The 15,682-nt window shown below is 42.4% G+C and overlaps 1 protein-coding gene across 2 annotated transcripts; it reads right to left on the bottom strand.

Moving 5' to 3' along the window:
- Positions 1-3,224: 3,224 nt before the first annotated feature.
- Positions 3,225-15,646, bottom strand: serinc2l (serine incorporator 2, like). Of its 2 annotated transcripts, XM_080895981.1 has the most exons (10): positions 15,491-15,646; positions 14,586-14,747; positions 9,715-9,902; positions 9,512-9,591; positions 9,242-9,376; positions 8,833-9,002; positions 7,009-7,099; positions 5,769-5,919; positions 5,477-5,686; positions 3,226-4,989 (listed from the first exon to the last, which is right to left on the bottom strand). In XM_080895981.1, the coding sequence occupies exons 1-10, from the start codon at positions 15,527-15,529 to the stop codon at positions 4,851-4,853; spliced, it is 1,365 nt and encodes a 454-aa protein (XP_080752107.1). In that variant the 5' UTR covers positions 15,530-15,646; the 3' UTR covers positions 3,226-4,850. The 2 variants fall into 2 exon arrangements, with proteins under 2 accessions (XP_080752108.1, XP_080752107.1); XM_080895982.1 differs by lacking the exons at positions 14,586-14,747; positions 15,491-15,646 and adding an exon at positions 10,227-10,798 and having other exon boundaries at positions 3,225-4,989.
- Positions 15,647-15,682: the final 36 nt, after the last annotated feature.

The raw sequence follows: 15,682 nt of genomic DNA, 5'->3' as shown, positions 1-15,682 counted from the left end.
TGCTATCGTGCTAGTACCGTTCCAATATCAATACAAGTTTAGGGATGGACACTATCGATATTTGGATCGATCTGCTCACTTCTAGTTTGCAGTTTTTGGCAGACACCCGGCTGCAATGGGTGCTGATCTGTTGACCATGGCTCTCTGACCTTCTCCTATTTGTGGGCCCATAAGTAGGGACTTATGGGAGGTAGATGCAAAAGGTCAATGAGAAAGGCATTCCTGGAGATCAAATGGTAATCAAAGGCCAGTGGACATCAGAGTGCACGAGTTGTGGTAACTGGCAGCCGGAGCTTATCTCTTCACCTGACTCACCCATCGTCACTGCCAAGGCATCCAGCAACTGAATTGCACATGTCCTGATGTTTCACTGGAGAATGCACTTGTGAGCGTACAGTTAGTCCTGCTCTTTTGTGTCTCATATTTTCTGAGCTGTCTGTGCATCTGCATCCAGCACAAAAACTCTTTGTTCTCGTGGCTGAGAACAGCTCTGCAGCGGAGAGGGGAAAAGGAAAGGAAAAGTGCGAGGGAGGTTGAGAGGGAGGGGTGGATGCGAGGAGAGGTGTAGAAACGAGAGGATGGGAAAGCAAAGAAAAACGGCGTTAGGAAGTGAGAGACGGAGGAAGAGACAGTGAAAGGAGCGGGGACACGCTGTGGTGTGAGCGCTCCGGAGTGCTACAATATGACTCTGACGAGTTTATGTAACCAGACCGGCCTGGCATTTGGCTCACAGCAGACGCCGGGTGCGCTAACTATTATATAACTGCATTAGCTGCTCCTCTGAGCTGAGGGAGAGCATGCGCACACACTCAGACTTGTAGACTTCCAGCTTAGAGCAGAGGGACTGCTTTGCACTGTAGCCTGTGCTGTGCGAGAACGTGGAAATACAGAGGAAGTTCATCAGTTCAACAGGAACGAGCAGAGCTGTTAGCGGACCATACATATTTAGTGGAGAGAAACTGCACAGCGCAGTCTGTCGGGCATCAGCATCTTCCCATCATCCAGCAACAAGTTTCCAATCCCGAAAAGCCTAATTGGGGCTTAATGTTGGGTAAATGTTTCCAGTGCTCGTGCAGTATGCCAGCAGGGTCCAAACTCAATTAGCTCCCCTGCATGCAGTGCATAATCCAATGGGCCTGGATTCCACTCTTAAAACCCAATTACACCTCAGACAGGCATTTCCAGTCATTCCGTCAAAGAGGTGGTCAGGGATGCATAACCCCTAACAAAAACGGTACTTATCTAAATCAGCATCAGGAGAAGTCAACACCGCTCACTGTTCAATATTTGCAATATGAAAGTGCGAAACAAAACTGAAATAGTCTCATGCTTTAGTGCGGAGGCAGAACTCGTTCTTGACTAAAATGCGGCCAAACACTGACATTTGCAAGCCGAGATTAAGGTCAGGGCTAACACTGCAAGTGATAACGATTGTCTGAATCAATCTAAAATTAAAAATCCCAGCAGGCCTAACTAAGCATGGCTGCAGAGCTACACTAAGTGGCTCATAATCAGCACATTACAGCTCCCGATTATTACGGCGACAAATTGCATCTGATGATAACAGAGGAAATGAAAGTGAGATTTATGACGCTGGAGCCAATGGCCGAAGACGAGGAGAGTCTTAAATCTACTCAATGAGAAAACCAGATCTCACATTTGTACACCTGATGATAGCAGGGGAAATAAAAGTGAAATTTATGACGCCTGGCTAATTTGTTCTCGGGTGCTGGTGCTGCCTGAATTCAGAGGCTGTTACATTTCAGATGGGGCTAATGAAAGAAGAGTGTTTGTTTAATAAGTCTGATTGTTTTATAATGTAAACGCTCCAGTCAGTGAGGGAGAAATGAAGAAATAGGAGATAAAACAGTTTTGTGGGGTCAAAGCGTCAGAGATTTGGAGGATGTGCTGCAAGCCTGCTCCTGTCAGAGGACAGACATGGCTTCTTTCAGTTTTGGTAGTTTACTACAAATGCCTGTGCGTTTGACAGTGATTACACAAGACTTGACATGCACTCTGTTTCTCCATGAAGTGAAGTCACATGTCAGGCACAAGTAATCAGATAAAAACTGCAAAAAGCCAAAAGGAAAGGCTGGCAAACATGCATGCAATGCGCAGTGTTCCAGCATCACCACATCACAACAAGCCAAATGCAGAAACAGAGCATTGGATATCACGCCTGCAGCTGCAGTTAAAAATTGTTCAGTTTTTCAGTAAAGTCCTTTACGCAGATGTTGCAGCCACACAACTGCTGTCCTCTCCTGTGGCAGTTGTGTTTTCCCGGCTTGTCCAAATTTAAATCTGTTGAATAGTCATAATTGGACTCCAACAAGTAACGTACATGTTTACAGAAATGGAAGAATGCACTTTGCACACCATAATATTTTCAGAGCTGTTTTCTTTAAGGATTTAGTGAAGTGTTGTCATCTTCCCCACAGTGTTTAGGAAGTCTTTGTTTCCTCAGCTTAAAGTGAAATAAATCAGATTTCAGTCTGTCAAACAGGCACAATCCATCAACTCAGGATTGAAATGGATAGGCTGATGGAGGGGTGTTGCTGCAGGAGGGTGGAGGTCCACAGGAGGCAGTATGTCCTGAATATTTCCACATTCAGAGCCGACTGGATTGAGTGAGTGCAGCAGCCAAAACCAACATGTCCTGTCTACCAGCCAGGCAAGGAGGAAATAACACAGCGGAGATTGGCACACACTGTGCTGTCTCTGTACCAGCAGAGAGGAGCGATTGCACACATTTTGCTGCTTTGATTTCGAGTTAAGAACAAATGTGTAAAACATGGTGAGAGCTGAACCCTTTTATAGACTGGAAATGGTTCACTTTCAGTTTAGCGTTGTACTCGTGTGACAACAAGATAACTACAAGTACAATCAGCAAAGCATTAGCAGCTGATGAGTGTCCCCCAATCACACAACTGATGGACAGATAAAAATCAGCACATTAGCGCCTGTGAGCTCCTTCTCAGTCCCAGACTCTGGTGCCTCATCACTTTAATCTACATGTTAGGAAAAGAGTGCAATCAGCCTGCGTCCACCATTAGCACCCATAAGCATGAAGGATTCATGTCCAATCTATAACACGAAACCTGAATAGCCCTACAATGGCAAAGCCACCAAAGAAACAAGCACAGCTCTGCCCACAAACAGGTTTTGGTGTAAAACTCCACGTTTGTAGTTGTGATTTATTTATTTAATCCAAAGTTTGTATTGAGACTCATTTAAAACAATGAGTGGAGAAGCGTTTCATCTTTATTAAAAACTGAGTCTATACATAAATTATGTTTACAGTTTATGTTACAGACCAGTGCTTTATGGCATGCAATGACCAGATCGCCACGATGTAAGGCAAGGTGTAGTAAGCACATCAGCATTAGTGATCTATTAGGATACTTTTTGAAAAGTGGAACTACAGAAAGGCACTTAATAGTGTTATGAAATTTTAAATCATGATCCAACATGAAATTTATCTGTAATATTCCCCTTAATGTGACAAAATATATAAACAACGTTAAAAAAAAAGTTAAATCAATCAGAAAACTTTTGAAAAACTGCATTCACTACACTCATATGCAGCCAAAGAAACACAACATCCGATTCATGTGTGTGTCCAGCGAAATGTCTGAAAATGACAACTGCAAATCAGGATTGTACCAAAAACTTTTTCCACAATTACAAAATATACTCACCTTATTTCAACTCATTCCAGTCAGACTGAAATTGAGGTAACAACTATATAATGCATATGTAAGAGTACTGTATCACCATTACAGCCATCGAATCACTACGAAAGTCAATACCAGCAATAAAAATCAATAACAGCAATTTGAAAATGCATTATTATTGTTTTGTACATTGAGACATTTAAAAATCCAGTTTTTAGCCTAATAATTCACGGTGCAACCTCCTTACTATAATGGCATTAGTAAATGCAGGTAGGGTGGGATTTATGCTTCACCTCCTGAACCATACCACTGCACACTGCATGACGCTGACTGCTACGGATCAATACAAGAATCCTTGCTGCAAACAGTTTGCTATACATGACATAAACACTGTTGTCTGTGGCTGTCAGAGGCATGGAAAAGCTTAGCACCGGAGAAAAATCATCTTAGCTTGGAGCAGACGAGGAAGAGCTGAGATTAGACTGGCTGTCTATTAGGACACTCTTGCTCAAGGTGCAATCACATGTATTTGCTTGCAGCCTAGTAGCCGCGGGGAAGCCCTGTTATGATCTGAAGGGCGTGCCATATTAGTCTTATCTAGTTTTCACAGTCACCTCATTCTGAGGCTCCCGATCAGGGCTCTCCTCGGTGCCCCCTGCAGTAAAGGAGTACAGCTAATCAGGGGTATTCCAGATTGAGCCAATCAGAGAGCTCTGATCTGAAAGACCTTTAAAAGGGAATCTAACTGAAATGTCTGAGGTATTGAGAAAGTGCCTTGTTGCTGAGTCGTTGTTATGGAATTTAAAACTTAGAACGGAGGTACTGGTGCTTATATGCTCACACTACAGAAGGTAGGGCGGCAAGCCTATTAATGTGAGTCACTGGAAAATGAAAAATTCCCATGGGTAAGTAAAGACTCTAAACTTACCAAACATTTAAAATCTTCTTAAACAATATCTGTTTTAATTATTACACCAAATAAGCCAACCAAGAGGTGTAAACCAACACAAACACAATAACAACACATACAAATGTAAAAACAAAAACAAAACAGAAACATCAAGAAATAAAAATTCTTAATAACATTCTTTCTGTTTCCTTCTTAGCAACTTGACTTCACCAGCCGCCAAAAAACAGAAAACAAATAATCAAATATAAGTGAAAGATGATGCACGCTCAGCTGAAATCCCTGTCAGGGAAAATAAGAGGGGCAATGAGGGTCCAAAGGTAAAGCCCGAGGCCCAGCCAGCTGGAACTCATCTTCACCCAAACAGCTGGCATAGTGCTCTGCATGACCTGGGTGTTGGTTTCTGGTCTGTTGGAGGACACAGAGTGAAAAGCAGCAATTTAGTTTACACCAACTCAACCTACCACATGTTTGGAAATTCATCCACACTTCCTCTATATACATGAATTGGTCACAAAAGAAAGAAAAAACAAAGATACTCTGGTGGTGGGTGAGGTTCATCTAAACCGAGATGATTCAAGAGGCTGACATTCAATCTGTGCTGAAAGAATGAAGAACTTTCAGGTGAACTAGTCTGCCCTCTGGTGGTTCGATTGGAGGGTGTCAGAACTTTAAACCGCCACATAAACATTGAAACATGTTTTATCCTTTGTTTTGTTTTTTATCTTTAAATGTTTTACCAAGGAGCTCCACTGCTACTGTGCCGCGATCACAAGTAGCTGTATGTAAGTAACTGATAAAGGTGAAAATTATGGATTTTAAATTCACCGTCAGGGTCAAAAGTCTCATATCGTACCTGTTGCTTCATGTCTGTCAGTCTGCTGTGAGTACTTACTTGTACCAGTTGGTAAGAGTCATCATGATGTACAGAGAGGCCAGACAGAGGTGGAAATGGAAAAAGGAGTAGTTGTAAGTGACACTCTCCTCTTCGTTGTCAACAGCCCTGCGGATACCATCCTCTCCAACCACACCCTCTCCACCTGACCCTCCGCCCTCCTCTGTCTGCATCAGCTTGTTTACCTGGGTGTTGCTGGATGAACGGATACTGAGGGAGAGACAGAATGAGGAAGTTTAACAAAAGCAAATAAAACAGAACATATATTATTTTCCGGCACTGCTAATCTTACCTGGCATAGAGAGTACAAAAGAGGAAGATGATCAATCCCACAATGCCCTGAGCATCCCACCACTGCACCTGTCCTGTAGGGCTGCCACCAGACGGTTGAGTGGTGTTGACGTTTGACACTAGACTCAACAGGCTGGGGTTACACTTACGATCTGTGCACAGAAGACCACAAAGAAATTGTACACACCAATTATAAAATGATTTGAAAAGCACATTATTATACAGTGAGAAGGTCTGCAAAATGACATATTAATGAATTAAAGTCTCTGACTTCCATCTTGACTATAATGGCAATACACATTTTTTAATGTTTTTTTTCCTCTTCTGTAACTAACAGCACTGAAGATGCAACTTTAAAGTATCAAAAATCCATGAATACACCTTTTTCCCTTTACTGTTAAACTTCTAACATTTAAACGTTTAATTATTTATTCAATGTTTTTCATCTCAACAGTGTCTTTCACACTAGTGCTTCACTGGTGTGAAAGTTGCTTCACAACTCAACTTCAATTTTATTTATATAGTAGCAAATCACAAGAGTCAGGCACTTTAATATTGTAAGTTAAAGACTCGACAATATTACAGAGAAAACCTCAACAATCACACAAACTCCTATAAGCAAGCACTTGGCAACAGTAGGAATGAAAAACTCCCTTTTAACAGGAAGACACCTCCAGCAGAACCAGGCTCAGGGATGGGCAGCCATTTGCCAGTACTGATAAAGTGTGAGCAGAACAATAGGGAAAAAAAAACCTGACCTCTGACCTTGAGGTTGAAGTCACTCACATTCAAACTCGTCTGAGATTTTTAGCAAATACACCTATCGTATTCATTTGAAAATCTGACGTCACCTCGTTCTCCAGTTATTGTATTCACTAAATTGGTCGTCCACAGCTTTGAGATGACGAGTCATTACATCTTCAGCGTCACGTCAGTGGGACTAAGATGACTACATCTTAACATGAATGTAACTAGTCAGCACAACACTGCCCATTGTGACTACTCACAGGGGACATGCAACTCACATGAAAATGAGACACAGAGGGTGTGCTAACTATTAGCAAAAAGCAGCTCTTTGTTTATTTAGAGTCCCAGGGAAAAACTCACCTTTCAAATAAAAATGCTGCGACAAATAAACAGCAAGTACATATAATAAATGACAACAGTCAGGAAACAGGAAAAAAAAAAGCATGCAGGTAAAACCGAAGGTAGACTTAGGATTAAGAAGTCAGAAGACTCACTGGGATTGTTGGTCATCGCAGACCAGGTGACATACATGGTGTAGAGGGAAATAATAGAAGCCTGAAGCAGACCAGAGTACGGTTGAGTTGCCTGTAAATAGAAAAAGTAAAAATATTTAACAAAATAATAATAAAATAAAATGTTCAGCTGCTTTGAAAGGAAGGTTTATTTAACAGTGTTTGAATGTGCTGCTTGTTTGCATCACAAACTCAACAGAGCCTATGAAAAAATACTCATTCATAAAGACTTGGGGAAGAATATTGACAAAACACTCAGAAAACCTGACCTCTGACCTTGAGGTTTAGGCCACAGAGACTTTAACTCATCTGAGACTGAAATAAATATCATAGTTTGATCTACCAATAAAGTCCTACGTTGCATGTTTTTTGAGTTATCACATTTACAATCTTTTGGGTGCACGCCATTCGCCCGCCCATAGGTTGACAATACCCCATCAACCTTTTACAACTAAGTGGTAAAAAGTACTTAAAAGGATTTAAAGGTACTTAAAACTAAAAAGTACTTAAACCATCAAAAGTTAACTAAAGCCATTAACAGAATGCAAAGAAACAACTGCCATGAGTTTCTATACAAAACATGGGGGAAAAGAAAATAAGAAATAAAAAAAGAGACATTAAGTGAACTTAAAAATAGGTGTAGTGTACTTTTGTGATACACCAATTTGTATCACAAGATAGTGTAGCAACCAGTCTGCCCTAAGTCCAAAGTGAGAGGAAGAGGAAATGCTGATGGCAAGGCAGATATGAAAGGTTTTAGTTATCAGGGCAGCAAACATTGCCTGAAGGACCTGGAAAGCAGCCCTTATTACTACCAGCACTAATTCCTGGAAAGAAACCAGAGAAAAAAAAAATACAAACAGCAGCAAAACGCAAACATCCGGGTTTCTTTCAAGCACTGGTATCTGCCAGAAAACAAGTTCAGTCCGCTGACTGCGACAGGGAGGGTGGCAGGCTTTCTGCTGCAGCCGATGAATGTACTGCTGTCTGTTAGCTATGAAGCTAAAGTGTATGAAACAAATGAAGTAGCTGCAAAGGTACAGCTGCCATGTCGCTACCAACCCAGGAGGTGAGAGAAAAGGAGATCAGTTAGAGAGCACTGAATAATGCTTACATGAGTTCACACACAGCAAACGAGGATATAGCCTACTGTAATTAATTAGGTATTAGGTTGGCTGAACAAGTTATTACAATTTTCTTAGAGCTTCTCAGATTTTCTAAGCTGTTTACATTAAAAGTTACACTTTTTGACTATAAAAATAAAAACCTCACTCTGCTTAAGCTAATAATAACAATGTGTTTGCTGTATGTGAATAACAGCTATGTACCAAATCATTAACCAGGGTATTGTTTGCATTTACCAACCTCCTCCATATAAGGAGGCTGTATTCTATTCCAACTGTAAGAGTAACAGACGAGGTACTTCTGAGCAGGTCACATGTGTGTCACACAGGGATAACGCAGACCACCATTTACTGTCACATCCACACCTAAGACTAATTTGGACACACCAGTTAACCTAACAAACACGTTTTTGTACTGTGATTACTGTTACTGCAGAACATGCAAACTACACTCAGAAAGCCAGCCGACCAGGAAGTTGTTGCACTGCCCCAAACTTAGACAACATTCAGTTTTTCTGTTTCTGGTAAGAGAGTTGGGCTACAACACAAAACATTTGCCTAGCTCTGGTAGACACCGTTCCCTAGTGGTTCACATTTTACAAATCCAGTAAATACCTTTAACCTCTTGCAATCGCTCCTGTGCGGTATCCAACATGAAGAAATACAGTTTCCATGTTTGTACCTGTATCTTTGGTAAGACGGAAACAATGGAGACGATGACGCAGAAGATAAGGTTGAGGCTGATGAAGACTTTGTGCTCTGTGCAGTTATCTGGCATTGTATAGTAAATGTAGAAAAGCACCACAGCAGCGATAGCCAGTGCATAGTGGAGGACAGTGAAAGACAGCAGCCCTGGAATTGAAATGAATACACAATAACATTAATGATGGTATAACAGGATTATTATTTTAAGAAAAATGATGAAATTGACTCGGGCAGCAGAGAAGCTCTGCTTCATCCTGTGTCAATGCCAGAAATGTCACATACCAATATAACTCAATGCTAAATCAGATTTTGTGCGCTATCATTATTTTAAAAAGTCATTACAGTATCAAATATGGAGTCTATCACAAAACTCTTGAATACGTTACCTGCAAACCAGCATTTGTTCCCATTTTCAGCATTTTCTACCCAGGCTTTGTTCCAGGAGTGGGCAAAGTCAATGAGGAGTATGAGTTGGATTATAATGAAGATAAAGGATCCCACCAATCCGAAGTAAAACCACACTGTGAAATGAAAAGGAAAAGATACAGCATCCTCAATCTGCTGAACAGGTATGTGTATATTCTCATTATCATTTCTCAAGAAAAGGATATAGTACAGTTGCTGTTTCTTGTAATTCAGCAAACAGATATTCATACCATCATGAAATGTCCCATCAGGGATGAAAAAGGCTCCCACTGTAATCCCGACCAGGATCAGAAACTTAAAGAACCAGAACCTGAAGATTTACAAACTTACAATTAGTACAGAAGAAATACAGAAGTAGTACAGTACACATACCTCCCTCCCTGAACCCATTCTTCTGCAATTTAAAAAAAAAAAAAAAAAAAAAGGTTCTCACCCATTTTGAATAGCTGCACGTGGGTCTTTACTGCTACGGACACGAATCATGATGACACAGAACAGAAAGAAGAAGCAGGTCATGGCAAAGCACATTCGATACACAGACTTGTACCCCACGATGACATTACAGTCAACCTGGTTTTCAATACCAGGTATTGAAGTTCCGCCCTTGCAAAATCCTGGGATCTGTGGAACAGATGAAAGTCAAATCAAACAAGCTTGCAGTTAAACTTAACTAAAAAAGTAAACCATGTATCAAATAGCAATTCAATTACTACTGGTTTTCAGAGGCACTGCAATACAAGTCGTGACTTAGACGTATCACTGTTTCCAGCTTAATTGTTACAAAAAACACAATGTTACGGTACAGGGTGGGCCATTTATATGGATACACCGTAATAACATGGGAATGGCTGGTGATATTAAAGTCCTGTTTGTGGCACATTAGTATAGGTGAGGGGGCAAACTCCTCAAGATGGGTGGTGACCATGGTGGTCATGGTGCGCTTACCTGCTGCTCTCTGGCAGGTAGCTCCATGCCCTCCTGGGTTTTAAATGCACCTTAGAACACACATGCATCAACACTACAATGAGCGGGTGGAGGGAGGTTTGGAGTCTTCTTTCACCCCCGTTCTCTGCGGCCTGCTGGAGCGGGGGGGCTAGGAGGAGGAGTTGGCCGTCCGACTGCGGTCTGGAGTGTGGGGCCTCCCTGCTGCTGCGGAGTCGGGGCGGTCTGCCTCTCCCCACCGCAGGGAAAAGGGTAACACCACCTGGGTCTGGGTGCACTTCCCCCCTCCAGGGGCAAGGGTACCTAGACCCGGTTCGTGGAGTACGCTTGGGGAGTGTGATCGTGTGTACAACGTCTCTTTATGTCTGTCTCCACGTTGGTTGAGTGTGGAGTAAGTGCATATGAGAGCATGAGGGTGGGAATGGATGTTTGTGTCTGTGTGTGCCTGTATGTCTGTGTCTATATGTCAGGTTAGGTGTCAGGCGCCACCTCTCTGGGGACATCTCAGGCCCTCCAAGGTTTGGAGGCCTATCTCCCCCCCCCACCACTTCCCCTGCCAGTGGCGGACTCCCTCAGACGTCGGTGCGTTGGTGGTTCTTTGTGTCCGGGGATGGGTGTCCAGGTACACACCGGCTCACTCCTTGGCGGCCGCTTATCAGGGCCTGGAGCCTGGGGCTCGCTCGGGCCACTTCGGAGGTGGGGTGCCCCCGGCCTCTCGGCCTGGGGCTCGGTCACTCAGGTGCGGCTGGCTGCCGGCGGAGCTCACGGGCGCGTCACTGCAACCCCCCCTGGCTTCTGCTCCGCGGCTGCTGAGTGAGCCCTCATCTGGGACTCTCCTCAGCTCTTTCTGGGACAGTGGCGCGGCTGCCCCTCTGTTGGTCTTCCTTGGTCTCTTGTGTTCTGAGGGCCTCTGGATGTCTGGAGTTTTGATCTCCTCCATACCTGCTTCATGCCCTGGAGGACGGGGCTGTGGCCCCCCCACACCCTCTAGCAGATCATTACATGAAGGAACCTTTTAAAAAAAAAAACAAGCGCGTCCATGCTCACAGGTGTACACACGGGTGATCACACCCACAAACTACACCCTTTTTGGCTCCTACCTCAAAGCACACTGTGTTCTGTTGATCTTATGTGCTGCACAATAATGTTTAATATTTAGTATTTACTGTCATATTCCCATATATCATTGTGATGTTGTTTATTCTATTACTCTTGTTCTCTTCTGCTTGTTTTCTTTTTTCTTTCTCAGCAGGTGATCCAGGTGATTGATATATGCATTTTTTTTCTTTTTTTTTTCCTGCCCGTTCTGTTGGTTTTTGTTTTTTGCCCTTCTCCCCCGTCCCTCTTCTCAGCTGTTTCTCTTTCACTCTTTCTTTCCCCCAGTCAAGTCTGTCCTGTATTCAGTAAGTGAAAATAAAATAAACAATAAAAGGTGAATCAAATGGACCATTACGGCAAGGCTGGGATGATCAATTTGGTAAAGTAAATCCGTTGGGCATCTTTCTTTGCCTTTAGACAATAATTCTGATGCAAAAGAGCCAAACGGGACAGGCAAAAAAAACAACAAAAAAAACAAACCAATATACAATGACCTTTTCTATTTTTCTAGTTTGTAACAACACTGTAAAAGCTGTTGTTGCAGCTAATTTTGTGCACTACAATCAGGATATGACTTCTCAGGTAACATTACTTAAATGGAGATATGAGAACTTTACAATAAATTATTTAGAGATAAAGTAGCTACAAGAAAAGGATCCAACATTAGATCTGCATTATTTTACATACTTGAGTAAGGCTTTGGTCACATAAACCCAGAGACTGGTTGGTGACCCACCTGGCAACCTCCAGTCTCTAGCCCTCACGTCATCCTTTAAAAAAAACTTACGTTCATCACCCTAGGGACCGTTTTCTGCCACGCCCGAAAAAGTGCTATAAAAAATTTATATATTAATATTTTATTCCACTTTAAATTAGCCAATCTTTTAGACCTACTTCTCCTTGAAATATTCATGTCAAGTTTTAATTACATTTCGCGGATTTTAACCCTTTATATCCCGGTTTCGTCACATGAGCGCACTGCTTTTTTTGCCCCAAAAACATAAAACATAAAACATAAAATATTTTCCAAAAAAAACATTTGAAGTAATATTTTATTGTTATTATAATTAGGCCTTTAGATGGACAAAAGATTGGCACGAACATTAATTTCGATCCGGTTTTAATTTTTTTTCCAGAAGCCAAAAATGTCCCCAGGCGGCGCTGCTGCTCCTGCTCCCCCGGGGAGGAGTGCCTCTGCCGCGGGTGTGTTTCGCGCAGCGCCGGAGCATATGGTTCGGTTCCCGTGTCTGCAGCACACACTTCCGCTACCACGTGAAAACAAATACGTCATTTCCTGTTGATTAAAAAAAAAAAAAAAATCAAACGAACCTAAGGTCATAAAATGGTCCGGAACGAGCAGCGGGCCAAGCTGCTGCTGTGCGCGGGAAATTAGTCTGCCTTTTCCGGGTATCTGTCTCGAGCAGGCCGCTGGAGAACATGTATATGTTCCAGCAGGCGTCACATGTGGAGCAAGGGCGCCACCCGGTGGACAAATAAAAAAAATTACAACTCTAAGGCCAGTACTGCAAGCGGAAGCGGAAACATAACCGAAGACGATCGATTTGACCGTAATTTTTTTGCCGTGAAAAATAGCGTTTATAATGGGTTTCAATGGGGCACAAAACGGTCCCTAGGGTGTTGAGTGTGAGTATTTTTGCTGCTAAGCCGTGTTAGGCTGATGTAAGAAAATCAGACTGAAAATTTGAAGATTTTACAAAAACGAAACCGGCTGGCAAGTTTGGCTATGCTACACCCAACACAGCGGAAATGGCGTTCATACAAATGAAAAAAGTGGCACAAAAAGAGCCCAGTATGACGTGAGGGCTAGGGGAAAAAAAAGCGCATTTCCCAGCAGGTTACTGAGTGGCTGTTGGAAGTTTCTGGGTGTTGCCAGGTGAAGTCAGTCATCAAGAGGGTGCTGCAAAAACTTTCTTGTGACTATGTTGTTTGCTACCAGATTGTCACGGTCGCCCATAGTCTGCATGGATACAATGATTTGCCTGCAAACACTTTTCTACTGTGGTGAAACTTGAAAAGTGTGACGCAAACCAGAAACTTCTCCTTTGCAGGCAAATGTGCTGTCTTTCTTGTTTGCATCATTTTTCAGTTTCACTACCACTGTGACAGCAGTTGACAGGGCTCGCAAAATCGCTAGCCCGACGTCCTGGGGCTAGCGATTTTTCCAGTTGGGCTACCAAAATCTCTCTCTGCCCTGCCCGTTGGGCTATCAGAGGAAGGAAAAATATATGTCAGTGCTTTTGCATTCTTTCGGAAATGTAGCTGGGTAATTATGTCATTGGCATCGGTGAGCCACTGTCAATATGTGACATATTGAAATCGCGTTTGAATTTGCGCTTGTTTTTTGCTTTCACTTTGCAATTGCGCGAACTGTGTATAAAGAGCGACAGCACTGATCTGTGAGTGATGATAATTTGCGCACCAATTCCTCTGACATGGTCAGCTTACTATGCAAACATGACAAGTGAAATCTCCTGCAGCAACCTTAAACATGTGAAAGGTTGATCGCGCAGAGAATTGCTGAGCGTTATGTGAGTCCGTGTGTAAAAGCAGCAGGATATATATTTTAGTTCTGCTGAGCCAAATAAGACAGGTCTGGGTGAAGAGGTGACCACAAAATGGAGAAGTTATGACAAATCAGACTATAAGGCAAAAAGAAAGTGCAGCTTCATGGTTTCATGGACAAAAGAATTTCTGTGGCTGCAATATGACGAGCTAAATAACCAGGGCTGCACATAAGTGGTCCGCAGGTGCGCATTCGCTGTCAAAATAAAACACGTGCACAAGATAAGAAGTTGCAACGCGTGTTTGCGTACATAAGATTTTCTGGAGGACAGACATTTGTTTAGAACTCTTAAAGATGTCGAAGAAGCTCCTTTAAGCAATTACTTTGGTGTTCCTCCACCTCCAAAGAAATGTCAGAAGGAGTCCGAACCACAAAAGAAGCGCGTATTCTCGGAGAAGTGGTTGCAGGAGGTGAGCTGGCTTCAAACAAATGATGAACGCACAGAGAGGTGGTGCAGAAAATCCCACTCTAGCGGACAAAAACAGTGCTTTTTATATGGACGCAAACGCGCGTTGCAACTTCTTATCTGGTGCACGTCTTTTATTTTGACAGCGAACGCGCACATGCGGACCACTTACATGGTGTATGGACTATATGGTGTATATTATGAGTAGTTGTATGTTAAATACTATTGCATATCATTATATACATAAATATGACAATAAGAACAAAGGTCTTACCTTGCGAAGCTGCGTTTCCATTCCAGGAAGGATCATGATAACAGACACAAAGGTTCCCATCAGCAAGAAGAAGGAGAAAACCAAGCGGGTGATGGTGGAGTTATTTGAAGAGGGACAGCAACCACACAAAAGACATGGTGCTGAGCCACACAGACATGAGGCCTGCCGAGGATGGAGGGGTAGGAGGAGAGAGCGATAAAGAGCGTGAGAGTTGAAGCTGAAGACAGCCACAAAAATATATCACCTGCTTAGGTGTGATGGCACTCATAAATAGGTTAGCTGAACTACTGTGTGGGTAAATTTTAAACATGGCAGTTCCAAGGGTTGATGTTTAGATACAAGTAACATGAAATTCGCGCCTCTCACTTAAATGCTTAATTACAAACAAAAAAAAAACATTAGAGCGCAAGGTTCCTCCATGTATTTTATTTCATCAACGAAAAACACTCCACCTTTACAGATACCCTAGTTCCCATATATAAACGGTTGAACACACCCTGCACTTGTTAAGCCGGTCTAAAAATGAGCTGGTTTCCTACGAAGGCAATCAAAATCACATGCCTTACATCTGGTGTCAGTAACTCGTCAGCTTTAAACATCAAACGTCACTAACTTTCCATTTTATTAACAACGCGATGAAAATGGCCTGTTCACTTCTGACTAGCTTGCTACGCTAACTGCCCTAAATCTAACGTCGAGTATTGGCAGATTTCCCAAGTAACAGTAATGATCAGCTATTTATAAATGGTCTCACATTTGTTGAAGCTATCACATGCCTAACGTCACAACTAACACTTAAACCTGACACCAATTACTAATGTTATCCTTAGTTTAACCTAACAGTGGGAGAATAAACAAAAGCCTTCCGGAAATATCTAAAACAGACATTCATATGCGATACTTACACAGCTGGCTAAAGAGCACAAAGCCAAGCAAGCCCCCATTTTCACATAAATGTGATGAAATGTATGTATTTATGTTCCGACGCCTTTCGTGTTCCTTCACTAACCCGTTAAAAGCTGCTATGTCTAACACTCGGAAGTTACTGGAGTTTTTCAAAATAAAAGCATACTTCAAACGTCATCAATCAACCCCAT

This window comes from Rhamphochromis sp. 'chilingali', assembly GCF_963969265.1.
Source record: "Rhamphochromis sp. 'chilingali' genome assembly, chromosome: 11".
In the NCBI taxonomy this organism is placed as follows: Eukaryota; Metazoa; Chordata; class Actinopteri; order Cichliformes; family Cichlidae; genus Rhamphochromis; species Rhamphochromis sp. 'chilingali'.
This window is presented reverse-complemented; position numbering and strand designations above follow the sequence as displayed.

What these genes read in the sequence shown, in the direction of transcription:
- serinc2l (XM_080895981.1), bottom strand. Translation starts at nt 15,529, where the DNA reads ATGGGGGCTTGCTTGGCTTTGTGCTCTTTAGCCAGCTGT. An exon ending in CGTGCAGCTATTCAAAATGG is followed by an intron (nt 9,592 to 9,714) that starts GTGAGAACCTTT and finishes GTAAATCTTCAG; the next exon opens with GTTCTGGTTCTTTAAGTTTC. An exon ending in TTTTGTACTCTCTATGCCAG is followed by an intron (nt 5,687 to 5,768) that starts GTAAGATTAGCA and finishes TCTCTCCCTCAG; the next exon opens with TATCCGTTCATCCAGCAACA.